Source organism: Buteo buteo, chromosome 6 (assembly GCF_964188355.1).
Source record: "Buteo buteo chromosome 6, bButBut1.hap1.1, whole genome shotgun sequence".
NCBI lineage: Eukaryota > Metazoa > Chordata > Aves > Accipitriformes > Accipitridae > Buteo > Buteo buteo.
Genome location: NC_134176.1, coordinates 18,402,682 through 18,429,791, shown reverse-complemented (window position 1 = coordinate 18,429,791; position 27,110 = coordinate 18,402,682). Strand labels below are relative to the sequence as shown.

The 27,110-nt window shown below is 39.5% G+C and overlaps 1 protein-coding gene across 1 annotated transcript in view; it reads left to right on the top strand.

Annotated features, from left to right (window-relative positions):
- SLC24A4 (solute carrier family 24 member 4) overlaps window positions 1-27,110 on the top strand; it is a 94,633-nt gene that overhangs the window by 36,129 nt on the left and 31,394 nt on the right. The window contains exons 3-5 of the mRNA XM_075029940.1: window positions 19,133-19,209; window positions 20,881-20,955; window positions 23,031-23,115. Coding sequence (XP_074886041.1) covers window positions 19,133-19,209; window positions 20,881-20,955; window positions 23,031-23,115 — 237 coding nt within the window. The remainder of the gene's footprint in view (window positions 1-19,132; window positions 19,210-20,880; window positions 20,956-23,030; window positions 23,116-27,110) is intronic.

Sequence of the window (27,110 nt, the reverse complement as noted above, 5' to 3'; positions counted from 1 at the left end):
GGTCTGCCTTTGGCCTTGTATCAGATAGCCATAGGAACCTCAGAAAAGGTTCATATACAGCCATATAGTACTAATCACACCCTTTATGACTGGAAAAGTTTTCCAGGATTCTGTTTATTTATCTTCGTCTTTCTTTCTTTTTTTCTTTCTTTCTTTTCTTCTTCTTTATCACTTTCTTCTCATATTTTATATACTTTATTTATCCTTTATTCCTTTTTTGAGGAAGAAATGGATCAACCTGCAAAAATTTTGGAAGTCTCTGATTCTTTACATGCAGTGCTAGGAGCTGAACTCTTAAGACTGTCAATATGGCAGCTTTTCAGCTGGAGATAATTATTCTTTCTTACATAACATTTTCAATTAGATTCTATGGTAATTGGCATGTTAGAAATGTTTAAGTTGGTTATTTACTTGAAAAGATTCAAAGTAGAGTCTTAATGGAATTTCTTGTTAGATCCACTGAGTGTAGTATCTCTTGTATTACACTGCACATGGAAACCAGAATTTTAGTCATTTTCCCTCTAGTATCATGAAATCTCAACTTCCTAGCTGAAATTCTCACAGTTGATTAAGGGATTTGGATACACAATTTCAATAAAATCAAAATAGGACTAAATCCTCTAGTCATCTTTGAAAACTTGCATCTTCGTTCTTTTGCTACTGAGTATTCCTCTTCTGTGTTGCGGTTTTGTAAGACCAAGAATGATGCTTCTGGCTTCTTAATTGCTTCCTTTCATTGTAGGGGATAAAAGCTGTTTATCTCAATCCTTCTGTTTCCTATTGTGACCAGTGTTACCCTAAAATAAGTGGTTTTGAGAACTTTTAAAAGATGGGAATAGAAGGAGAAGGGGGAATTATTAGTTGTTTAGGGCTATATCGTAATACAGAAGAGAACTGTATATTGAAAAGGGTACAAAGAACACATAGGAAAACATTATATACCCTGGCCAACAATCTCTAACAAAAAGCCCCAAAACAAAACACAATACAGTCTTTATTGTTTTCTTACAGCTCTGCTTTATAACCAGTTTTAAATATGTTCTAATTCAGTAGATGAAAAGAAACCAGAAACGTCATTCCCTCCTGTATTTTTCTTATTTCTAGGGGTCTGTAGGTTAACAAGATGCCAAACAGGTGTTGTGGTTTAACCCCAGCGAGCAACTAAGTAGCATGCAGTGGCTCACTCACTCCTCCCCACCTGGTGGGATGGGGGAGAGAATCAGAAAAAAAATAAAACTCATGGGTTGAGATAAGAACAGTTTAACAGAACAGAAAGGAAGAAACTAATAATGATAATAATAACAATAATAAAACAACAACAACAATAATAAAAGAATTGGAATGTACAAAACAAGTGATGCACAACGCAATTGCTCACCACATGCTGGCTGATGCCCAGTTAGTTCCCAAGTGGTGATTCCCCCCCCCAGTTTATATACTAGACATGATGTCACACAGTATGGAATACCCCTTTGGCCAGTTTGGGTCAGGTGCCCTGGCTGTGTCCCCTCCCAGCTTCTTGTGCCCCTCCAGCCTTCTTGCTGGCTGGGCATGAGAAGCTGAAAAATCCTTGACTTTAGACTAAACACTATTTAGCAACAACTGAAAACATCAGTGTGTTACCAACATTCTTCTCATCCTAAATCCAAAACATAGCACTATACCAGCTACTAAGAAGAAAATGAACTCTATCCCAGCCAAAACCAGGATACCTAGACAGATATTTATCATAACTGAAAAAAACCCCTAGCTTTCAACAGGAAGCACAGCCCCAGACCTTGGCTTAATATAGCATGTGTTAATGTCTGTCTTTATTTCAGAAAGCATGTTTACCCATGCTTTAAGGTGCTTCCCTAGATTACGGCCTAAAACAAAACGTAGGAAAGTGACTGAGATGCAGGAAGGTCCTGCGAGTGCTGGACCTGAGACAGGAAGGGTATGGATTAGAAGTGCAATTTAAAAAGGGCTGAGAGCAAGTTTGGTGCAAAGAGAGTGGGAGTCTGAGCTAAGTATGCATGGCAAGATGGAAATGTGAAGCTGAGAGCCGGAAAAGTGACAGCAAATGGTCAGGTTGGGTAATTACTCAGAAATAGGCATCTATGAACATGATGCTCAGACTTTGTTTGGGGCACCTGCACTTGAATAAATCAGCCAGATGGAGCTTCTGCACCTCCAGTCAGAGAAACATAGGGCTGGAAGAAAAATGTGGGGTCATCTAGATTCAATCTCCTTTGCGGCAGTACTGGAACAAACACTTATATAGCAGATTCGGGTCTTAAAACTCCCACTCTAAATACCTTCAGTCATGTCCGTGTCCCGTGTCCCGTGTCCCGTCCCCCCCGTTTTATTTTAATCAGTGTTATAATGGAATTTAGGGCCTGTTTCTTTGTAAACATAATTGGAAGATTTCTAATAATTAGGACTTCGAAAGTGATATTTGATGATCTTTAAAAATTTACATGGTACCCCTAATGTTGGGTTCTTCCTTTGTTATTTTGATACAGTGTTGCTTTTAAGTTTGTCTGTTCAGCGCAGCATGTCTTCTCATATGTCTCTGGTAACCCATTATATTGCTTGCTTCATGTTCTAATAAAAGCTAAAGAGTGCGAATTATTTTACATTGAACTCAATTTGATCTCAGCTGATTAAATTCTTCTTTTTCCATTGTCTCTTCTTCAGGAGGGTTATATAATTTATATGGTTGAATGGGAGAGGGAAGATGTATTAGTGGATTGAGTTAAGTGGAGCTTTACTTGTACATGGTAGCACAGATATTTCAAACCTGGGCTAACATGCTGTTTTACCTGGTTATGCAGTTCAGGGAAATCCAAGTAGAAGAGAATGCTTCCAGTTCATTCAACTCCATTTTTTGCTCAGTGTGGTCAGAGTCTGCTTCAACGTACCTGATAAAAAGCAGTATTGTTTTTGCTGCTGCAATTCAGTGATTCTTTTTGCTAGTGGAAAGGCAGATGCTAACAGGGTCAGATATTCTCAGAGTTTGTAGTTTAATGCTTCAAAGCATGAAACGTAGCATTGTCTAAAATTGTTTTCTCGGAGACCACAATGGCTATTTCGTGCCTCTGCACAGCATGTACTCACATTATGGTATATTTTTTTTCTTTGCTGAATTTCTGTTTTAGAAAGAGGTGAAATCTTGAGACCATTATGTTTGGTATCACTGAAGTCTGAAATGTTTCCAGCAAAATCACCAAAATAATACACACACATAAGATATATAGACGCATATATCAAAAGTAGAAAAATACAGTAGCTCATGTGACTTTGATATTGTTAACTAATCTTTTACAGATACAAAGATACCTGTAAAATAACAAGACCAACTAACAAATATCTAAATGATCCTGGTCTTCTACATCTCAGTAGATGTCTTGAAATGGTATTCCTTATTCTTACTGGTATGTTTATGTCTGATAAAAAGTAAAGTAGTTTTTTAGCTTTCCATTACTATTATTTACCAAATCTTCAGTTGTAAAACCTCTTTGTATCCCAATCATCAGAAGAGACAAAACGGTGAGAAAGGAAACAGATGGTCTGAATCCAAGTGGTTTATTCAAGGTCATGTGTCAGGGTATTGCCTGAACTGAGAATAAAATAGTAGCCCAACTGTTACAGTTTATTAATTAATAGTGTTCAAGTGCCAGCCAAAAAGTAATTTAGATTTTGGCAGAGAAAAGATTCTTAAATCTAAAGAAAAATGATGTTGAGTTGGGCCAAAATGTGCAGTCATTTTTCAGGGAAAAGCTACCATGAAAATAATTGGGCTCAAGTAAATACTGCTGGGTTTACTGTGTTGTAGAATTCAGTATTGCAAATTACTGAAGTCTCGCAGATTACCTGCCCTGAACTGCAAGTTTTACGTGACTGAAGGTGTTTGATCAGGTTCTTTATATGTTATTTATTTTTGTGGATTCTTTGATGGGAATTACAGTTTGACTGTTTTGGTTAAAATGTTTTAAACATCCGTGGTTCCCACAGGTGTACTCCTAATGAAATATGTGGGGCAATTGCCATTTGTTTGTGTGTCCATCTCTTTAGGAAGATCACTGGGACAGTTCTTGATCTGTCTGCACGCTTCCTCTCATACTACTGTCACTACCTCTGTTTATTCCCTGTTCTTGTCTCCTTTGGTGTTGTGCTCTATTGGATATCTTCTGCTTTGCTTATAGTTTCCTTGGCCTCTTTTTTATTTTTCTTTTGGCATAATTCGTGTTTCTTCCTTCTATTGCCTTCTCTTCTTTATAACATCTTCAGCTCTGCTCTGATGGGTTCAGTCATAACTTCTCTGATGGTAATTTCCAAGTATGTGTATCTGTGCCTGCTTCTGTTCTTAGATCTTGAACCTTCAGGCATTTCTTCCTGGATGTCCTTGTGTCTCATTAGCACATCCTGAATGTTTAGTCAAAAGTGGTACATCATTTTGCCTCTCAGTAGTTATTCCTTACTGTGCATGTTTTGTGTAATTTCCTACTCATTATATTTTCTGTACTTCTCTCCCTATGCTCTGCACTTGTTTCAGTCCTCTCTTTCTTAGCTCTTTGTGTCTTCGTTAAAAAGTCTTTGATTTCTTCCCTGTCACCTGCTATTTTTTCCTTAAAACCTTTTACTCCCATAGCAATTTCTTTATCAGTAAGCTCTTCAACCTGTGTAGTGTTGTCTATGATTTCTTTTTGGTTTTATGACATTAACTATTGTGCTTAGTTGTATTATTATGTACATACCTTTTACAAATAATGTATATGTAATAATGAATTTTAAGAATGCAGTGAAGATAATTCATTACTTCAGCTTCTCCTGACAAGGAGAACATGCCATAATGATGGCATGACTTGTGTGTGAACTGATTTGCAGCTCTACTTTGTTGGATTTTAATTGTAGGAAGTTGCTTGCAAAATTATGCCCTTACTTTGATTATTTTTAACATATACAGGCCTGTGATCTCACTTTCCTGTCTCTAGGATGTCAGTATGGTAGCATTTAAAGGCTTGCTAGAAGTGTAGCTGGCATTTAAGCCAAATGCCTGTAAACTGGCTTTGTGGAATCTCCTCCAAACACTTCCCTCCTGCAGTCTGTATCCCTTGGCCCAGAGCTATGCCAGGTGGGGTGGGGTTTTTTTTGAGGAAAAATGAAATATTTGATTGCGTATCAAATGTGTGGAGAAATGTGACTTTGTAAAGTCTGTGTATGGGTTTTGTTGGTTTTTTTTCTATAGGCATTAACATTATTCTGTATCTTGTTTCTAGTTTTGCTACAGTGCTATTGCTGTCAGTACTTTTAACTGCTTTATTCACTGAAGGTTAGTCAATGTTCTGATGCCTTTATGTGGCTGCACTTATTAGTAGGAAAAGATTCAACTTGTCTTGTGATTGATTGTTCACGTCAGTTATTCATGGGTACACTGTTCGTTCTTTAAATGTTAATTTTAGACAATTACCACCCCCTTCTAAGCTTCTTCCAGCTGCCACTGACACCTTCTCAGCCTGCTGTGACAGCTGTGCTATCCTCCTTTTCTTGGAAGCTGTGCCTGCTTTTGGTTTTCAAACAAATTTCTTCCCACCTGATGTGGTGGCAGAGGAGCCCTGTGGACAGTACCCCATCACTCCTCCTTGGCTGCAGCCTTCTCTGTCATTACTATGTATTGGTGGTATTTGATAATGTCTACAGTTATTACTGTATGTGTCAGAATCTGTAATTTCCTTATATTTTCACCATTCACAGCCCAGTCTTAAGTGTGGCGTGCCTCATCCAAAAACCAAGGCGGGCCTCTTCCACTGTGAAGCACCACTTGTGTCTTTGAGTCCTCTGATGATCTCCTGTGTTCCAAATATTTCCACAAATAATTGAGTTTATTTCAGTCTGGCAATCACACTCCTAAATGCCACAGCATCCCTTGAGTAAAAGGGGTAAGGCTTAGCTTGGGATGTTATCAGCATATGTTGCTATGTATGGCTGGAATTCTCTAATACTCAGACGTTATCCTTGCTTCCTTAAGGGGCTATATTCTGATTGCTTTCTACAAGGAATTTGTCTTAGGTGTGGCAGCTCTTTTGGTATCACATTTTAAGAAAGCGCCTAAGTAATTCAGATCATGTCTACTCAGGGCTACCACTGATTCACCATGCAATTAGCAGAGCATAGTGCCCACAATGCCTAGATTACAAACTGGAATAAGGAGCCCGGTCTGACATAGATCTCTCAGTACTTTTCCCCATCAGTTGTATAGAAAGAAGTACCCAGTGGTTCCAAACATTTAGCAGAGCCTGTGTGCTAGCTTGTCTTTATTTTGTCTGTGCTGTTTTTATAGTAGCTGCATGAACGGGACTTCTGTTAACCTTGCTTGTGTGAATCCATTAGAAAAGGACATCAGTGCCATTAATTATAATTAATGGCTAAAATGTCAACATATATTTCTCAATATGTAGGATGTTGTTTTGCCTACCAGTGATAATTCCTTATAATTATTCCTCAGCATAAATAGTACTACTATTAGTAGTCTAGTAGAATGTGGTTTTGCTGTTTAGTTACAGCTTGAACTGTCTTCAGTGAAATAAACTGCAAAGGCAGATATATTTTTGCATTGTGACTTTTTAGGAAAGATCATCACAGGAGCTTCATCAGAGTACTTAAATAGGTGCCTGACTCAAAAAACAAGGAGTTTAATTGAAATGGGACTGATATTAATAGAAACTTCTGTAACTGGTGGGCTGGATTTTTGCTGATGACCTTACAGGGACACAGCACTTATGTTATGGAATCTAGGTCCTTGATTTGTGCCTTGTAGTTGTTATGAAAAGCCATGAAAACTTTTGTTTCTGTCTTTGTTGAAATGCACCATCCACACATTTTTTCTACTTCAGAATTCATTTGTCTAGTTCTAAACTCTGAGAACAACATTGTGCACTTACAGCATTTGCACTGTTTATACCTCTGAACCTTTCTAATTAAAGAAAAATATGTGGGCTGGAATCTCAAGCTGATGTAAATCAGCAAAGCTCCATTAACTTTTCTAGAGCTATGCTTCTTAATTTCAATATTAGTCTTTAAGCAGAAACATGGTTAAGAAATGGGAGTTAAAGAGAACAGAAATTGAACTGAAATGAGTTTTACTCAAATTTGTTACGTCTGCCAAGTGCAAATGTTAAAATCTCCATGTTGACAACAAAAAAAATCCATACAATTATTTTGTTCACGGAACCATTTAAGCGGTTGATTCATCTGCAGACACATTTCAAAATCTCCCAACTGTTAAATTTCGGAAAAAAAACCTGAACTGAAAAACCCAAGCTGTTACTTGGTCAACTGCCCAGTCTTGTATTAAACCAGAATATACGCTTTCACAGTAAGAATGGGAAGAGGTTTGTCTAGTGGATGGAACAACTGCGGGAAATCAAACTGGTACGTATCATTCCCAACTGTGGCATTAACTACACCGTGCAGTTGGGAAAATCATGTTCTCTCATTCAGCTTGTGTCTTCACTGCAAAATTGACCTGAATGATCTATCTTGGATTAGTTTAACATAGATGAGAGCAACTGCACTGGAAAATAACTCAAGAGCTTCATGCAGTGATTGAATGGCTGCAGAGTGATTGTGTTAGTGGTTAATGAGATATGCTAATGTAAGCTGTAACTAGTGCTTCTTGACAGGCTAGACAACTTGAATCGAATCACTGCCATGCTCAAGTTCAGGATTTTAAAAGGTGTAATCCATTATTAAGCAAGAAAGGTTTATTAGACTTTTTACTAGACCGTTTCACAAACTAGGCACAACATTTTATGCCCAGTACTTGATGATTGCAAGGTAACAGAAGAAGCATTTTCACAGAACAAAAGTCTAGAAAAATGGGACTCATCTGGTAATGTCCCTTGGTGTTTGTAACTGGTTTGCAAATTCTTGAATCCAAGTAAATAGAAATATACAGACAGGTCAGTCAGCTTGCTGCATTCGTCAATTACATTCAGCCAGGCTGCTGAAGGGAGGTACAAACAGTATGAGGCGTTTTCATACATTTAGTCTTCCCTCTGACTGTGAAAGAGATTGGTATTATGTGACACAGTGACACTACAAGTGAAGTTAATAGATTTAGTAATCCAAAAGTGGCGTATAAATAACTTTTGAAATGTTAGGTATGGCTCTCTGGGCAAGTGAAAGATGATCGATCAGATCAGCAGTTTAAAGTCATGACTCCTGCTCTGCTCTCCTTGCATCAGCTGAAATTGGATGAAGTTTGTGACTCTGCTGTCTTTTGAATACTCACTGTCCTAGTCTACATTTCTTGTTTTTGTGACCACACTGGTCTTTCAGCACCCTTCTGCTCCTGCAGCCATATTCTGTCAGATTTCTTACTATGATTCTGGCTCTGTTTTCTGGTGCATAGCAGGAATTCAAGCAACCACCTTATTTCTGCATGGCAGGGGTTTTTTGCCTAACAGTTTGAGGCAAACCTAAATAGATACGTGTAGAGAGAATATAAACAGAATATATATATTCTGTGTATTTCTAATATATATTAGGAAGGTGGGTTTTCCTCTTCAATTAATCTAAACAAGTGGTAGGAGAGCCAAAACAGTTTCTGAACCACCTGATGCAATGAGATGAAGATGATACAAGCTTATTTTAAGAAAGAAGAGTAATGCAGTATTACTCCTATATGGGCAGGAAATGTCCATCGGGTTTGACATTTTCTGCTGAGGGTTACCCCATAGTCTGTATGCAAGCTGTGTAGTAAACCAGTGCAGAGTAAGCTGGAGAGAACTCTAGGTACCACTTTTACCAATTTGCTGGTCAGCCAGTGAAGCTCGGAAATCAATTAAAATAAAATCTGCTAGCACTCTTTAAACTGTTTGCAATTCTGATGGCTACTTTGGCATGAGAAGTGCTGTTCTCTGACTTGGTTTCAGACGGTGTACGTGCATGCAGGATTGTGACAGTGTGATGCTTGTTTTTAGAAAGCAACACTCCAAACTTAGAGCTGCACTATTTTTGCTGTAATGGAGAAATGCCGCCTGAGTTTAAGTGAACTAGCTGTGGTACCAGCAGCAGTGAAGCAGAAGCTCCAGCTATAACCTATACATCCAGGCTTCCAGCTGGGCTTGTACCATATGTGCTGAAGTTTGTGTGACAGTAGTTCCCATATTATTGGTAGCTGACCTGGCTAGATTAGAGAGAGATGTGTGTTGTGTTAAACTATATATTCTTCTATGCTTAACTTCTAAAGTCTAAAAAAACCCTGTACTAATCTTTCATGTGACATCACTAAATCAATGAACCTTTTTTCCCCTCTTCCTTTCCTTTTGCTAATTTCACTTCTGTGGCTTTTGCCTTGTACTCAGCTTGGTGTATGCACTGCTCAAAGTGAAGATCATGTCTCTCCTTTATGTGAATTGGTATGAGCTTCATTGCAGCATTCATTTACAGATACTAAATAATCATGAAATAGGATTTCACGTGAATGAAGACAGTGTGAGAAGGACTGTAAATTTGGGTTGTGGAATTATTGTAATGTTTATCTTTTTACCTTCCACCAGTGGACTTTCCTACTGTGTGCTTCTATTCTGGATTAAGATCACTTTTATTCTGGAATAATTACTGTGCATTTAGGAGAAAAATCACTTTCCCTTCCTCAAATCTTAAGTGCCACTTAAGATGCTGCTAAATATGTGGAAGTCTCCAAATCTTTTAAGAAGCTCGTTTTTACTTACCCGATTTTGTATCAAATGTGAGGCTGCTGAAGTACATAGTAGAAGCTAGGACTGAAAAGAGATAATTTTTTAAGTACTCCAGTAGTGTTTACAGCTCCTTATTGAGTTTCTAGAGTAAGGAGAAAATGTCCCAAGGAATATTGTCTGGGGAAAAATAGCAGAGAACCATGCAAATCTGCCAGTTGAAAAATTATTTATGTCGTAAATTAATCATGACATAGGAGCTGGAGGGTTAAATCTTGGTTGCCTTAGATGGGATTACGTGTGTGGAAAAGGTGAAGTAGGCTTTAGCCTATGGTAAAAGAAGCATTGTTGGCATCATTTTATATCATTGGGCAGAAACTGCGTGCTGGAATGTGCATGTGTTTGTGACTTAGAGCTAAAGCATAGGAACTGAGGAGTAATGCTAGTAATCCTGTGTGGTCAGAAAGTGTAAATCTGGCCCTACAAAATTGTGATGTTTGTTTACAAGATAAATGACAAGTCTAGGTCTCTGTTTTGTTTGTCTTCTGGGTTTCGTAAGTCTTCTAGATTTTTGGGCTTGGGCTCTCTTCTACAAACACAAAGGCTAGAAGCAGATTTTTTGTTTTAAGTGAAAGCTAATGTTCTTACAAAATTGTATGATTCCAGGACCATGGCTTCAGGAAAAGTAAAAACCAGATATCATATGGTTACAACAAAGTAATGAGAATTGGCTATACCACATGAGCATGGCTCACAGGGAGAAACTGTTGTGCTTCTGTTTGTCCATATGAGTTTTTCAAAGCACCAGGGGGTACATGGAAAAAAAATTATCCTAAATACTTGACTCCAAAACCTGACTTCATTATAGATCCAGCGTTTTTTAAAACTGTTTGAGAGCTTAATATGTGCAACTTGAAACAATTTTTCGAAATTCAGCTTCCTTCCAAAATAAAAGCAAAAAGCTGATCTCAGCTTGTGGCATCAACAGCCTGATTTTCGTAAGGGCTGGCCATGGTGTCCATGGTGAGCTGAGTTTCTTGAAAATCTTGGCTTGCCTGTGCTGAACTGTCTTGGGAATTCTGGCCCCAGAAAGGTCACCTAATGAACAGCTTTGAGGAGCTTTCTCTGCCTTATTATTGTGTCTTTGTATTTTACCTGTTCTCTCTTGATTGATGGAGCTTTTTGGACAAAGCATAAGAAAATTCAGTTGGAAACAATCCTGAATTGGCAGGGGGTGGAATAAATGTTTGAGTAGGTCTTTTTACTGCTGCCTTCCAGCATTTTTCTTCTATATCCAGAAAGAAAAGCTTCTAAGTAAAGAAAGTTCAATACCCATGCCTGACTTTATTTTATGCCTTTCTCTGTAGGCCTGACTTAAAGTCTGCTGTTACTCTGCTACCTCGTGCCTATTTGTTGCTAGACAACCAGTTTATTTCACTTAATCTTAGCATGGTAGAAGATATCATTGGTAGTTTTTGTGCTGTTTCAACTTGGAGGGTAACACAATTTTCCTGGATGTTTAAAATCCCTACTTGGATTTGGTATCAGAAAAACAGTAAAAATACGTATATTTTAAATATTTAATTTCATTTCCTTTTTCATGCATTTGGGGAAAAAGAATGGTGTGTGCCAATACAGCTGCTTTTATATGAGCCATACTGCAGCTTTTGCTGAAGTAGAAGGGATTCAAAAGCCTATTATTATGCATTAACTATGTGGAAGAAACAATAGCACAGTTTCATTTAAAGTGCACTTCTGTTCTGAGAGATAGCTGCTCTGGCAGCTCTTGCAGTTGCTTGTTTCTTCCTTCTCAGTGTTTTCTACATGTAATCTGTTCAGCTTTCGAGTTCAAACCTAATCTGTGGTCTGACTTCAATCAAGTCAAATTTTGCCAGTCATTTTGCAGTTTGAATGTGGTTGTCACTTCTACTGAGGATGTCCCAGGCAGGAAACAGCCTCGTATTCTGTGTTATTTGAGGTCTATCTCCAGCAGGTATAAGGAGGTAGTAACACCTTATTGTATTCACTGAAGAAGGCTAGGAAGAAGGAACTTGACTGTATAGAAAAATACTTTTATAGTCAGTTTACAGATGTCATTGACATTGCAGACAATGCAGCCTCTCCTTGGCAGCAGACTTCTGGCCATATTGTGTAGAGGTGAACAAATAGACTTTATGAATGGATAGCGTGAACAACTAGCATAAATACTTACCATTCTTTAGTTCTGGAAGAGATTTTAAAATCTGACTGGGAGCAAAAACCCCCAAAACAAGTCCTTGTTGAGCTTGAGGTGATGACACCAAAAACTCATAGAAAGCAAGTGATGTTTGATTCTCTAGCCTGTTTGCAGCTGTGAGAAACATAAGGAATGATTATTTTTCTGTTGGAATGAAAAACTGCCTGACCTTTTAATGACTGTCCTTTCTTATGTGAGTCACAGTATTGATAGTTAATCCAGTCATTATCCTTTTTCCAAAAGTTTTTTTCCTATCAGATAGTGATCTTTCCAGGGACATCGCTTTCTATCTGTATTTAAAAAGGACACAGCCAAGTTGAGTCCAAAACTCTGCATAGACAGAGGTCTCCCTCCCTCAAGTGAAACAAGAGGCTGTTGACCATAGAAACCATCAACTTTCAGGAAGCAAAAAGTGAGGGAAAGGTGAAAGGGAGAGGGGAGGTCGAATGTATGAAGCTGAAAGTGTGAAACTAGAGGGAAATTCCATGTAGAAGACACCAGTTTTCACTGGTGATTGATGTCTGTGGTTAACTCCCAGACCAATCATCAGGTAGTACAATTTAAACCTCTTCACATTATTCCACAAAGATTATTCAGTCCTGAGTAGAGGATGAACCATATTATTCCCCCTAAGCTGGGACATGACATGTCCAAATAAGCTGCACCAGTGCTGGACCCTGCTGGTGTTTGAACTGCTTTGGCAACCTTGGCTCAGAGTTGAGTAAACACAGCTGAGGCAGTATGAGACAGTAAGTAAAAAAGGGGAGAAGGTGAAAAACATTTTAGTATCCTGGTTTAGGAATCAGAGGTGGAAAATAAAAGGGTTGGTGACCTTGGCTGGGGTTTTGAAGAATACATATGCGCTTTGTGGAAAACCAGTACCTTAATCACAGACGATGTTAGCAAGATTTCAGAAATTCTGTGACTGGTCACTGAGACTAACAGCTTGTTTCACATAAGCACTGGAGAGCGATCAAACAGAGGCAGATTTAGGGCACTGCACTATGCTGATTTCAAATCTTTTGATGTAAGTTTTTCTTAGACTGTAATAAAACTAGGTGCTGGTAATTTCACCTCTGTTCAGTGCTGATTTAGAAATGTTCATGTCCTCATTCTTAGTTAATTTGAGTGGACTTCACAGTTTGATAGCTGTACTGAAATCTTGGAATGTGGTAGAGGTGTTCCAGGAAGATTCCAGCTGTCTTGTGTGGAACTGCTACCTTGCAGTAATAAGGTTGAGATACAGCTGTATGAAGGCATCAGGCAAGAGCTATCTGTATGAGAAAATAATGTGAAATAACTAACTATTGTCAGAAAGAAAAGAAAACTCATCATGAGATTCTTGATCTGTAGCTCTTTAAAGGCAGTTTCTAGAGAGTCTATCAGCTGGAAGCCAGGGAGAAAAAAAAAATCCATGATCCCAAACCTTGGGGTCCTTTTAGCATTATCTTGAGGACATTAAAACCATTAACACAAAGCCCGGTACACATGAAACACTGCATTCTGATATGCTGATGCATCCCCGTGTTGCAGTACTTGTGTATCCATGTGTCATCACTGACTCCCTAGATTGGGAGATAAGATTTCATCATGCCTTTCAATTTTCTTTTCGTTGGCACAGAATTGTTAATGTATTTTTATTTGATAGTTTGACATTGCCTTAATGAGTGCAAATACTTTTTTATAAAATAGAAAAGAAACTAAATGTAAGTCCGGGGTTTAATAAGGTATTAATGTTACCTTTTATTGTAGCTAATCCAGTCTCGTATAGATATTTTCATAATTTCATACTGATGGAAGGAGAGTTTTGAAGGCTATTTCATTAATACAGTGTCCTTTACAATACATATATTAAATGGATTTAATAGTTTAGGGTTGAGTCAGTTATTTGCTTCATAAGCTGCCACTTACCATTGCACAGATAATCACATTTGGCAGTCCTCTTTTGGTTGAGCAATGCAAATTGAATTAACATACCACAGAGATAAAATTTGCTCATAATTCTACTGTTTGTGAGGTGAGGGCTATGGAGGAGGATGCTTACTGTGCCTCCTGCCATATGGTGCTTTGCCTGCAAATAGAAAGCTTGGTCTTTGGCATCACACAGCATTAGACTGATGCACAAATGTCTCTCAAAGAAGTTGGGTGGTGTTTCATATCATTTCGTTGTACTTCATTTGGATGATCTGTTGCTGTCCAGATGGTACAATCCATGAAACTAGTTTACTAAAGAGTTGTCTCTAAAGGAATTTCCTTGCAGAATTTTTCAAGTAAATGTGCATGTTTCTTGGATTGCCCATTTCTGATTTGCTTTAACGCTGGTGCCTAGATTAGTATCCAGCAGAAGCTGTACTGAGTATTCGAGGGAAAATCCACATGTCATCCTGCTACAGAAAACTGGAACCAGGTATCTAATGGGAATGGGAGCTTAAAGCTTTGTACTTCTTATTTTTTCTGGATGGCATCCAAGATTCTCAGTGAATTGTTCTTTTTTTTCTTCTTTGGTCCTTGTAAGATTTTTAAGTTACCAGCTTTTATGTATAAAAGCACTTGCTGAGTATACCGTTTTTCTTCACTGACAATTCAGAGTTCAGGGCATGTTAGCTTGTGGTGTTAGAAAGAGTTATTTTAAAATTTTACATTTATGTGATTTTTTTTTCTCATGAATTTAGGCTTTCTGTAATTCCGTAAAAAATATAGCTTTAAAGTACTATGGCACATTAATGATTTTCTAATGACTGTTAAAATTTATTATATCTAATTTGGGAAGTAGCCTTATAAAGGAGGACTTTCATATGACAAATTTTATGTATGAGTAAACTAGTTTCACTACGATTATATGATCTTTGGGTTGCCTTTGTTTCCAGTGTTAATACTGGAATAAACAACTAAAACAAGTCAATAAGCAAAAGTAGCCCTGCTTTTCTTTTCTAAAGTACACAATTGCTGTCACAATACTGACAGTGCACAGGCTATGCAAGAGGATCAGATGAGTGTATTATGCTGTTCCCCAAGACTACCTACGTGTCTGTTTGGCTGTACTGAGCTCACCACAGTCATTTCTGACACTGTCACCACTTCAGCACCTGAGCTAATATGTGAAATGTGACAGGGGACTGACCCTTTTGACATAGGTCATAAAGAGAATATGGGAGGAATTTCTCCCATTGCCATCAGGAAGCTTTCAAAGCCGCTAACCTTCTTTCAGTAATAATCTTCCCAGTGTGCTGATTTTGAAGAACAGTATGGGCCAAAGCCATGAATGTTTTGAAAGCAAGGGTGGTTCTAAGACACACTTACCCCATTCATTGCAACTCAGCTCATACAGGACCCCTGCATTCAGGGAGATGTGGTTGGAAGAAGTGATGATTTTTTGGCTTTGCACTCAAATCTCCTGACAGATTATATTAGTAGAGAATTATAAATTAGTGCAGGTTGCAGTACTGTGAAGGCTGTTGCAAGTTCAATTCTTGGTGCACAAACTGTTGGCATTTTACTGCTGATACCAGGTAACGATGCATGCATTTGCTTGACAGGTATAAAGAAGCTCATTTCTGCATACAGTGAGGAGTTTGTTTGCTATCACTGAGGCACAAACACATGCGTATGAATGCAACACCAGGCCTTGGGAAGTTGAGGGTCTGCAATGTGAAAAGGGAATTGCACATAAGCAGAAGAACACTAAGTGCAGAGGTGCCTAAAGCTGCTTGCAGTGCTTAAACAAATTACACATATTTGAAATATTCAAGTTGGCTTGTGAATATGATTATAGAGGGGGTAAAAGTGGAAGTATGTAATTCGATCTTCCATCTGTCCTTCCCCTTACACATCTGCCCCGGGTGAGTCTGATGATCAACAGCCTCTGAATGCCAGGGCAAAGTGGTAGGTGTTGCAGTCTGTAAATGTAACATGTCCTGAAGGGAGAGAGGAACAAGGGCAGAGGAACAAGATGCAGGCATTAAAAGGAGAAATGGGCTTCTGTGTACATCATTTGTCTAGCCCCCTTCCTGCAAAGGCAGAGTGGAGGAGTTGATTGCGTGTGTCCTTTCAAACAGCTACAGCTCCCTTCTCCCTTTGAGGAAACATTTAAGAGTTGTAACAGGCTTGAATGCTTAGCAGGTATTAAGAGTTGGCATGCTGGTTGCCTCTGTGAGTAAATCAACTGCTGATAAGGTGAAGAAATCACATGTTGGGGCAGGTTATAAAACCACAGATCCACGTGGTTGTTGAGATGTTCTGTCAGGCTTAGGAGATTTTGAAACTTAACTTGATTGGCACACTGCCTGTCACAGTATGGATAGGGGATATGGGAACAGTGCTGTGATGGTGCCCAGAAGTAATCCGGTAACAGCCTAAGTCCAGGCAGGTACCACTGGCATGCCTGGGTTACCCTGGCTGCTGCATACCAGACCTTCACTCCAGAGCCATGCAGACAGCTTAAGTTGTGCAGCTGCTATTACATTCTGTTCTGAGGCATGCTATTTGCATGCTTTGTGTAGCTCTTTAGCCACAGGCAGCTCAACCAGAGCTTTTTATCAAAAGGTGAATCATCCTTTCTGTTATAGCATAATCAAGGATTTTTTGTTTCCATGACTCAGAGAAAAAGGTGGTGATATCCCCTCCGAGTCGTGGCTGGGTAAGCTGCTTTTGCTTCCTCATTCATTCCCCCTCCCCAGTCGTGAAATGAGCTGCAGAACGATGACGTTTCCAATATAGACTTGGTTTTCTTGGTGCCCTCCCTTCCCCCTCGTAAGTTTGTGCTTGATAAGAGGAGCTGCGGGAGCCATGGGCTTGCAACAGTACCAGCAGGATAAATATTTCTGTATTTCTATCTGATTAAGATGATTAGTGTATGTTCCCCTCCTTTTTTTTGGCAAAGGTTAGCCCCATTAGGTGTACTGCTCTTCATTTTATCTCCTTCTCCCATCTGTTCTATCTCTTTTCAGTAGAAACCAAGGAGATGTAGCTCCCACTCAGGCTGCCAGATAGCTCTGTCTCCCGTACATGAGAAAATATCTCTGTGTGAAGTAGAGCGGTGCCCTGCTGCGCACACACATCAGATTGTACCATGAGGGCAGACCGTGCTCTCTCAAACTCCGTGATAATGTCATATATCCCCTCTGTCAGCTCATACAGGTGAGGGAATACCACTGCTCCCCTCAGTTAAATGATGTTGATTCCCAGGCCTAAGCTAGGAACCAAGGGAATTCAAACAGCCTTTTCCTGAACAACCAGGTTATCATAGCATTAGGTAAGAAAACCAAATCTTTATTTAAAACATTAAAACCATGATAAGCAAGTAAATGAAGAACAGTGCATGTAGATAAGGTATACAGAATTTATAGATGACAATTACACAAAACCTATGATTACCTGGATAATAAAGCTATACAGACAGCACATGCTTACACTGAAAAACTCCAAACTTTGCCTTGGAACTCACTGGCAGGAGGCCATTTCATTAAGGAAAAATTCTTAGTTAGCAAGCTCCAGAGCCTTGCTTCATTTCCCTGACTTTTAAAGAAGATTTTGTAGTGACTCTATGTGAGAAAAATTGCATGCCATGAGTTCTGTGTAGAGAGGAGCATTATCTTTGAGAAAAGCTGTCTTCATACTAATTCATTTAAAACTACCTCTGTGAGGCAAGCAGAAATTTATTACAAGTGGTTAGTTATTACGAATACTTCATCACCAGACTATATATGAAGCAAGATGGTTTTCAGTGAAGCTGGTTTGCTTTTGCTTGGTGTTCAGATACCTGGGCTCATTTCTATCTTCTGGCCTTCTGATTTCCTATTTAGTATTAACTTTGAATAAGTAAAGTCACATTAGAAAGATTAGAAAGATAGTGATTTTTATTCATGCTTCCTGAAACTTCAGTTTATACTGACAACGATTTTTAAAGTTGTACTGTGAAATATTTTACAGTCAACTGAATGAGATTACCAGGTAGGTAATAACTTCCCCGATGACACATCCATTTGGTCAAATTATGGGACAGGGGCATATTGCCTCGCTATACAGTGGCAGTAAGGGGGATGCACAAGTGCCTATGATGGGAGCTGCAAACCTTTGCATCAGATTATGTGAAAGGATGTACCCCATGTGCAGGGTCACGTTATCATTGCTAGAGAATCAGGCCAGGGCTCTGGTCTCTGCTGTCCTAGTGCATTGCTGGAATACATGTATTCTCACAGCCACAGCTTGAATGGAGGAGACAGAGGACAAATGGGGGATGCAATAAGAAAAATATTATACGTGTCCTGAATACATCCATGTGGGCGTGGCATTTCAGACAGTGATGCAAGAACAACCATATTGTGTAAGATGCCAGCAGCTGTAGCTCTGGGTCTTTTCTCCCAAAGGAGAAATCTCCTTAATGCTTTTTTAGTTATTAATCATTTTAGTTAATATTAATTGTTAATGGGCAGAATTTATTTAAAACCACATGCTTTGGGTGCTGACTTATTTTTTGCCATACTTTATTTCATGTGATAGGGAATAACTCCTCTGAGAAATTTTGCTTTTGGCAGCTAGTGTAGCTGACAAGAAGTTCTTAAATTTGATGGTATTCCAATATTATTCCAGAAGGCTATTCCTCCCTGATTGCTACATTGGGGAACTCATGTCTTTGCACATTCCTGTCATCCACCTACCACTTCTGTTTCACTCCTTCCTTCACCAGATTTAGATAGTAGACTTGCTGAAGAAAGTACTTGGAATCACTTTAAACTTTGTGAAACCATTTGCAAGACTGTGGAGCCCTATAAAAGTTTGTAGTTAAGAACCTGATGGAGGGCTACAACCATTGTATAATTTTTCAGGCAAGGCACACTTGAAGCCAGGAATATTATTTCAGGATTAGTTTTTGTGCCTGTGGCCATCACTTTGGAAGTATATTTAGAGGAGACACAGAGAAGATGATAGTAAAAATAAGGCATTAAGAATGTGAAATTCTTAGTACAGTGGAAGTTAGTTTAAGTCACTGGAACGATGATAATTAATAACACCTAAGTATCAGTTCTCTGTTTTTTCTACAGAGCAGAAAAGAGATTCTGAGGTGGCAAGCTATAATGTAATAAACTGGAAGATACACTCACGTTTGGTCATATATTTCTACAGATGCATCCTTATTTTTCAGTCTTCCATTTATAGATGCTGTAAAATTAAAAAATAAAAAAACCCCAACAAACCCCATATTTTTCTCTTTCAGCAATTAATGAATTTCCTGAAGATGTATTTACAAATAAAGAACGGCAGCAAGGAGGAGTTCTGCTTCATATCATTGCCGTAAGTTTTCCTCTACTGTCCTTCATTTTTGTTTTCCTTTTATTTGTCTTGTAAGATGTTAATCATCTTAGTGGCCTTACTAAATAAAGCTCTGTATATGTCAACATGTTTCTTATACTTTAATTTCAGTATTTCTAATATGTCTATATTGGTACAGATGCTCAAAAGATAACATCTTAGGGACATGGTTTAGTGGGGGACTTGGTAGTGTTAGGTTAATGGTTCAACTCAATGATCTTAAGGGTATTTTTCAACCTAAATGATTCTATGATTCTATGATTTATTTGAGAAATTGATGCAGTGCCTATGCATCCATCCTCTCGGAGATAAAATCCTGACTGCATGGATCACAGACTTGTATTTGTTTCTATTTCACCTTGTATAAACAGGGTTTGGGATTCATTGTCGATGACATTAAGCACGATGTGGAAGATTCTTGATTCTCTTTCTTTCCTATTGTGCCTCTATGCAAAAGATACAATTATAATTAGAATAAAAACAGCCCTGAAGAAATATAGAAAATCATAGAATCATAGAATGGTTTGGGTTGGAAGGGACCTTAAAGATCATCTAGTTCCAACCCCCCTGCCATGGGCAGGGACACCTTCCACTAGACCAGGTTGCTCAAAGCCCCATCCAAGCTGGCCTTGAACACGTCCAGGCATCCACAACTTCTCTGGGCGATCTGTTCTAGTGTCTTATCACCCTCACAGTAAAGAATTTTTTCCTAATATCTAATCTAAATCTACCCAGTTTAAAACTGTTACCCCTACAGTACCCCTACACTCCCTGATAGAGTCCCTCCCCATCTTTCCTGTAGGCCCCCTTTAGGTACTGGAAGGCTGCTGTAAGGTCTCCTTGGAGCCTTCTCTTCTCCAGGCTGAACAACCCCAACTCTCTCAGTCTGTCCTCACAGGGGAGGTGCTCCAGCCCCCTGATCATCTTCATGGCCCTCTTCTGGACCCACTCAAGCAGGTCCATGTCTTTCTTATGCTGGGGGCCCCAGAGATGAACACAGTACGTGTCATGTGGAGTTTTATATTTTGTTGCAGAAAAAACAAAACAAGTAAGGCCTGCAGGCTCCAGTTTTCCATTCCCAGCTCAGGGAAAGTAAAGTAGAAAGGATTTGTGTTTGATGGACAACAGCAGGGTTAGGACCACTGCATGAGCACAACAAATAAAGCCACGTAAGACACACGCGTGCAGGGAACCAGCATCATTCCTGAAAGGTTTGGTGCAGTGAGCCATGGTCAGGGTCCACTTATTTCCAGGTGTGATTATTTCTTGAGTATTGTTAATCAACATGGTGTTACTTTCTATTGAATTACTTGGTCTGATAATTAACTGAAAATATAGGTGATGACTATGTAACTCTGTAAGCCTTAACCATTACTTTCCTTTATATGAAGTCTGTTGTGGCACCCTATTCTGTCAACCTGTGGTACCTTTCATATTCTAGGGTCTGGCAAACATTCTTGCTCTAAAATAATCCTACATTCAGGAATCTGTTTTTATGCCATAAATTGATCAGCAGAGGGATTTTTATTTGGAATGGAATAAAAAATGAAGCTATATATTTCTGCTATTCTGAATAAATACAGCATTGCCTTCTTTCCTCTTTTCACGTACAGGAAACATCTGAAGTATTTCCTGAATTTATTTTCTTTACAGGCTCTTTATATGTTCTATGCTTTGGCTATAGTATGTGATGACTTCTTTGTTCCATCCTTAGAGAAAATTTGTGAGGTATGTTAAAGTACTTTATTCCCCTTTTGGAAATTTATTTAGAGAATATTGTAGAATCAAACATTTTGTGCCATCTTTGTTTGGAGTTCATTCCTGTCAACTTTTAGGCCTTGGTCCTTTTCAAATTATTTGAGATTTCCATCAAAAAATGAACCTGTGGTCTAGACACATTGGTCCCCCTGGCCACACTCAAGGAGAAGAAATGAAAGATTTAATGAGATCAAATAGCAAAATCCACTCTTAAATACCTGAAGCATGTAGCTAGGATAGGTATGACATATGGATGAGTTGGGTTTATTATTGTACTCCTAGTTTTAAAAGTCACTTGTGAAAAGAAATCATGCATAGACAAATTAACGTGTTGGCTATGCAAATTTTATTGCACATCTACCACTGTATCAGCAAGGAGAAAGCAAGTGTATGCAGTCCTAGCATCAAGTGGATAAAAGTGAGAAAAGGGAGAATGCATGAGAAAAGTATGTGCCTTGATTTGATATGGAATGAGAATACATATTTTATATGCAAAAAATTAGTACATAAATGTAATTCCTTTACATAATTGTTGAGAATACTTTGTAAAATTACATGTGGGATTCTAATTAAGTGAGTTGATTGGGACAGGGTAGAATTTATACTTGCCATATAAATGTTGTGTTAGGTCAGGCTTTGGTGAACTACTACAAAATGAATACAAAATCAGATTTTAATTCCTTTTCTGAGGGCAAAATGAAAATCTCATCTCCTTTGCTTTTTAACAAAAATGTGTGTAACCGTTTTCTGGAAAACTTGTGTAACTAGTTAAAAAGTCTGTTTTTATATGGATATGTGTACTAAATTCCTATTAGTGTTACTCAGAGCTAGGTACTTACACTTATCAATAGGAGAACAAGTAGAAGGATAAGGGAGGTGGCCGATAATAGTAAAATACTCAAAAGGGAAAGAAAAGATCCCTATTCAGATGCTCTGTCTTCAACATGCACCTTATACACCATATTTAAGTTGTACCAGTTGGGTTGTACCAATTAAGTTGTCACTGATCCTTCATAAAATCTTTACCTCTTGTCTCATGTTCTGCTGAACATTAAAACAGCAAAGAAGAATTCAGAGAGCATAGTTATGTTTGAGCTCCTGCAACGATATGACTGGTAATAGATGAAATGGTACAATAAGGGCTTGTATTTATGTTTTGTCAAGTACTGTAGGATGTCATTTTCATCAGCTCAAAATGTTGCATACTGCCAGAAAAAAACAGGATTTCTGTACTGGTTCTTTTGTCACTAATCACTTTTCTATCCTTGGAAGAAAAATAAGGTACTAGAGATGAGTCCAGAGACTCTCAAAAAGGAAAAAGCTCCTCCATAAAACCTCTTTATAGTTCAAGGGAAAGATCTTCAGACAATATTAAATGGATGCAGCCCACTCGTGGAGCTACTCAGGTTTCTTCTGGCCTGAGAACTCTTTAAGTTATCTATATCCTATTAGAGCTTAAGAGACACTGTCATAAAAGTAGACCTGTCTTCAGTACACAGGCCTCTCTGTGTCTAATTGGACTTATTTTGCCTGTGTCAGCGGACTCACTTTTGGTTAACACAGTTTTAAAGTGAAGCCAGAATCAGCCTTGCTATTTGTAAGATTTATTCACAGAGGTTATATTTTTCTCTTATGGATTTTTGTTTTCAAATTTTAGAAGCTCCAAGAATTGCCCTTAATTCTTGAATGATTGTGTTTAGAGTTCCAAAAGTAAATTAATGAAAACAATTTGAGATGTTTACAACCTTTTTGAATCTGCAGAGATGCTTTTCTCTAATCAGCTACATGTAAGCCACAATTGGCTATTCAGTTATGTATAAGTAGGTAATTTTATCTGATACTTCATTGAGTTAGGGTATAAACATTTTACTTGCCCAAAGTATATTTGCCTTCTCAAAAGGCAGTGTCTAATTTTGTGTCATAGTGACTGTTCATCCTTTAACAGCACTGTGGCCAGAAAATGAAGAGCTTTTATCTTTGCAGCTGTAGAACTGTGGAATGTAAATACAGTAGCAGTGCTGAAATTACTAATGCTTTTCTTCCAGAAACTACATTTAAGTGAAGATGTTGCTGGAGCCACATTCATGGCAGCAGGGAGCTCCACTCCAGAACTGTTTGCATCTGTTATAGGTATGAAGCCCACACACTAGCTTTTATGAGATCTGCTGTTAAAAAATCAGCAGCAGTTCAAGCAGAGGTATCCAAAAGTGCTACCATTCTTCTGTCAACTTATGATCAGCAATTGCAGCTGTCAGCTAGTCTGTGGTTCATGGTATAATTAACTACTCAAAATATCTCATGAAACTGTGAATCTCCTCTCAAAACACAAAGAGGAATGGCTGATTCTCAACACAGGAAGTAAAAGAAGAGATTTATTGCAGTCCCCTGAGAGAGAATTTGAGATATTTGATGCCTCTTCGGCTTCTTTCTTCACAAATAAAGGGAATTAATTTTAGCAAGGAAGTAGGAGAACAGGGAACATGGGAAAAAGAACAAATTAATGTATAGATAAGTCAGATCTGTTCAAGGCAGAAGGACATGGTGTATATTACTTACAGAATTATTTGAAGTAATCTCTGAAATATTAAAGATTATTGGTATAGAGAGGAGGTCTAAATGCCAAAAGCAGTTCCTATTAAGAGAAGGAAGGACACGGGATTACACTGGTAGAGAAGGGGGAAAGCAGCAAATTTCATAGAATCATAGAATAGTTTGGGTTGGAAAGGACCTTTAAAGGTCATCTAGTCCAACCTCTCTGCAATAAGCAGGGACATGTTCAACTAGATCAGGTTCCTCAGAGCCCTGTCCAACCTGACCTTGAATGCTTCCAGGGATGAAGCATCTACAGCCTCTCTGGGCAACCTGTGCCAGTGTCTCACACCCTCATTGTAAAAAATTTCTTCCTTATATCTAGTCTAAATCTACCCTCTTTTAGTTTAAACCCATTACCCCTCATCCTATCGCAACAGGCCCTATTAAAAAGTTTTTCCCAATCTTTCTTATAAGCCCCCTTTAAGTATTGAAAGGCCTCAGTAAGGTGTCCCCGGAGCCTTCTCTTCTCCAGGCTGAACAACCCCAAGCCTCTCAGCCTTTCTTCATAGAAGAGGTGTTCCATCCCTCTGATGATTTTTGTGGCCCTCCTCTAGACCTGCTCCAACAGGTCCATGTCTTTCCTGTGCTGAGGACTCCAGAGCTGGACACAGTACTTCAGGTGGGATCTCACCAGAGTGGACTAGAGGGGGAGAATCATCTCCCTTGGCCTGCTGGCCGTGCTTCTTTTGATGCAGTGCAGGATACCGTTGGCTTTCTGGGCTGTGAGCGCACATTGCCAGCTCATGTCCAGCTTTTCATCCATGAGTACCCCCAAGTCCTTCTCTGCAGGGCTGCTCACAATCCCTTCATCCCCCAGTCTGTATTGATACTGGGCATTGCCCTGACCCATATGCAGGACCTGGCACTTGGCCTTGTTGAACCTCATGATGTTCACATGGGCCCACTTCTCGAGTTCGTCCGCATCCCTTTGGATGGCATCCTGTCTCTCGGGCATGACAACTGCACCACTCAGCTTGGTGTTGTCTGGAAACTTGCTGAGGGTACACTTGATCCCACTATGTCATTGATGAAGATATGAAACAGTACTTGTCCCAGTATGGACCCCTAAGGGTCACCACTCATCACCATCTCCATCTGGACGTTGAGCTGTTGACCACTACCCTCTGGATGCGACCATCCAACCGATTCCTCATCAAAAAAACAGTCCACCATCAAATCTATATCTCTCCAATTTAGAGAGAAGGATGTTGTGGGGGACTGTGTTAAAGGCCTTACGGAAGTCCAGATAGATGACATCTGTAGCTCTTACCTTGTCCACTGATGTAGTCATTCCATCATAGAAGACCACTAGGTCAGGCAGGACTTGCCCTTAGTGAAGCCATGCTGGCTGTCTCGAATCACCTCCCTGTCCTCCATGTGCCTTAGCATGAAGGGTTGGTAGTTCCCAGGGTCCTCCTTTCTACCCTTTTTAAAAATGAGTGCAATGTTTTGCTTTTTCCAGTCACCAGGGACTTCACCTGACTGCCACGAGTTTTCAAATACCATGGAGAGTGGCTTGGCAACTACATCAGCCAATTCCCTCAGGACTCTGGGATGCATCTTGTCAGGTCCCCCTGACTTATGTATGTTCAGGTTCCTCAGGTGGTCATGAACCCGATCTTCTCTTACAGTGGGAGGGACTTTGCTGCCCCAGTCCCTGTCTTGTGGTCCATCCACTCAAGAGGTGTGGGAAGAGAGGTTGCCAGTAGAGACTGAGGCAAAAAAGTTGTTGAGTACCTCAGCTTTCTCCTTGTCCATTTTTACCAGTTTGCCAGTCTTGCTCATCTTGAGGGTTTATGCTTTCTTTGACCTTCCTTTTCTGGCTGACATACCTACAGAAGCCCTTTGTAGTATTCTTTGCATCGCTTGCCAACTTGAGTTCCAGCTGCACCTTGGCCTTCCTGACCCCATCCCTACACAACCAGGCAGCATCCTTATACACTTCCCAGGATACCTGTCCCTGCTTCCACTGCCTGTGCATTTCCTTCTTTCCCGTTAGTTTGACCAGCAAATGTCGACTCATCAATGCCAGTCTCTTGCCTTCCTTTCCTGATTTCTTACACCTGGGGATTGAGAGTTCTTGCACTCTATGGAAGGTCTCCTTCAAGATCTGCCAGCTCTGTTCTGCTCCCTTGTCCCTGAGGGCAGTTTCCCAGGGAGTCTTACTGACTAACTCCTTGAACAGCTAGAAATTTACTTTCCTAAAATTCAGGGTCCTGACTTTACTCTTTGTCTGACCCATATCCCTCAGGACTGCAAACTCCACCAGTGCATGATCACTGCAGCCCAAGCTGCCTCCAATCTTGATGTCACCAGTTAGCTCACTTGCGTTGGTGACCAACAGGTCCAGTATTGCATCCCTTCTGGTAGGGCTGTCTATTACCTGGCTTAAGAAGTTATCCTCAATGCACTCCAGGAGTCTCCTGGATTGTGTATAGCTCCCCATGCTACTTTTCCAGCAGATGTCAGGTGGTTGAAGTCCCCCAGCAGGAAGAGAGCCTGTGAGCGCGATGCCTCCTGTAGCTGGAGTAAGGCTTTGTCAGTAGGCTCCCCTTGATTGGGCGGCCTGTAGTAGACACAACCACAAGGTTTCCTTTGTTGCCTTGGTCTCTAATTCTTGCCCATAAGCTTTCAACCTGCTTGTGGGTATTCTTCAGAGACAAGCTCTTCACAATCTATCTGTTTCTTGATGTACAGGGCAACCCTCTGCTCCTCTCTCCTCACCTGTCCCTTCTGAACAGCCTGTAGCCATTGATAGCCACACTCCAGTAATGAGATTTGTCCCACCAAGTTTCAGTAATGGCAACTAGGTTGTAGCTTTGTAGCAGCATGGTGGCTTAAATTTGATAAATCTGTCTTTAGTAAAGCCTTAGTAGGCTTTCTGCTACTATCCCAACTAACATTTTTACAAACTTCAGGGAAATACAGTCTAAAGGAATGCACTATAACCTCATGTCCAACTTATTAAAAAGCAGTGAGTGTAAGCCTTTAAGGCTCCCTTTAGCAAAAGATTTAAAGTGCAAGCAGATACAGCTCTGTAGTGCATTCATGTTATCTTTGGTTCTGCCTCAGTGCTGAAGATTACACTAGATAATCCCTGGAGGTCCATTCCAGCTGTTAATTTTTGTCATTCTGATACAATTATGTTACAGGTAAATATCTGAGGCATAGGTGTGTTCAGTACTAATGGAAATCTGAAAGTTGGTACTAGAACAGGTTAAGTCTGAATCCTGGTTGTCTGTTCGAGTCAGAAGGCACGCATTACTGCACCCGAAGCGGCTACCAGTTTTTTGAGGGAAGAATCTGTTACTCCCATAAAACATTGCAGGGAAGAACACACTAAATATTAAATACTGGGAGAAAGGCTTATGTGGTTTATTATATTGTTTGAAATAAATTCCATGCTCCTGATGGGACTGGAGATGTTTTGTGTTCATTTGAATGTATTAGTGCACCACTCACAACCAAGCTGTGAAATACAGGACTTACTGTTGAACTAACTAGCTAAGAAATCATTTACTTTTAATAAAAAT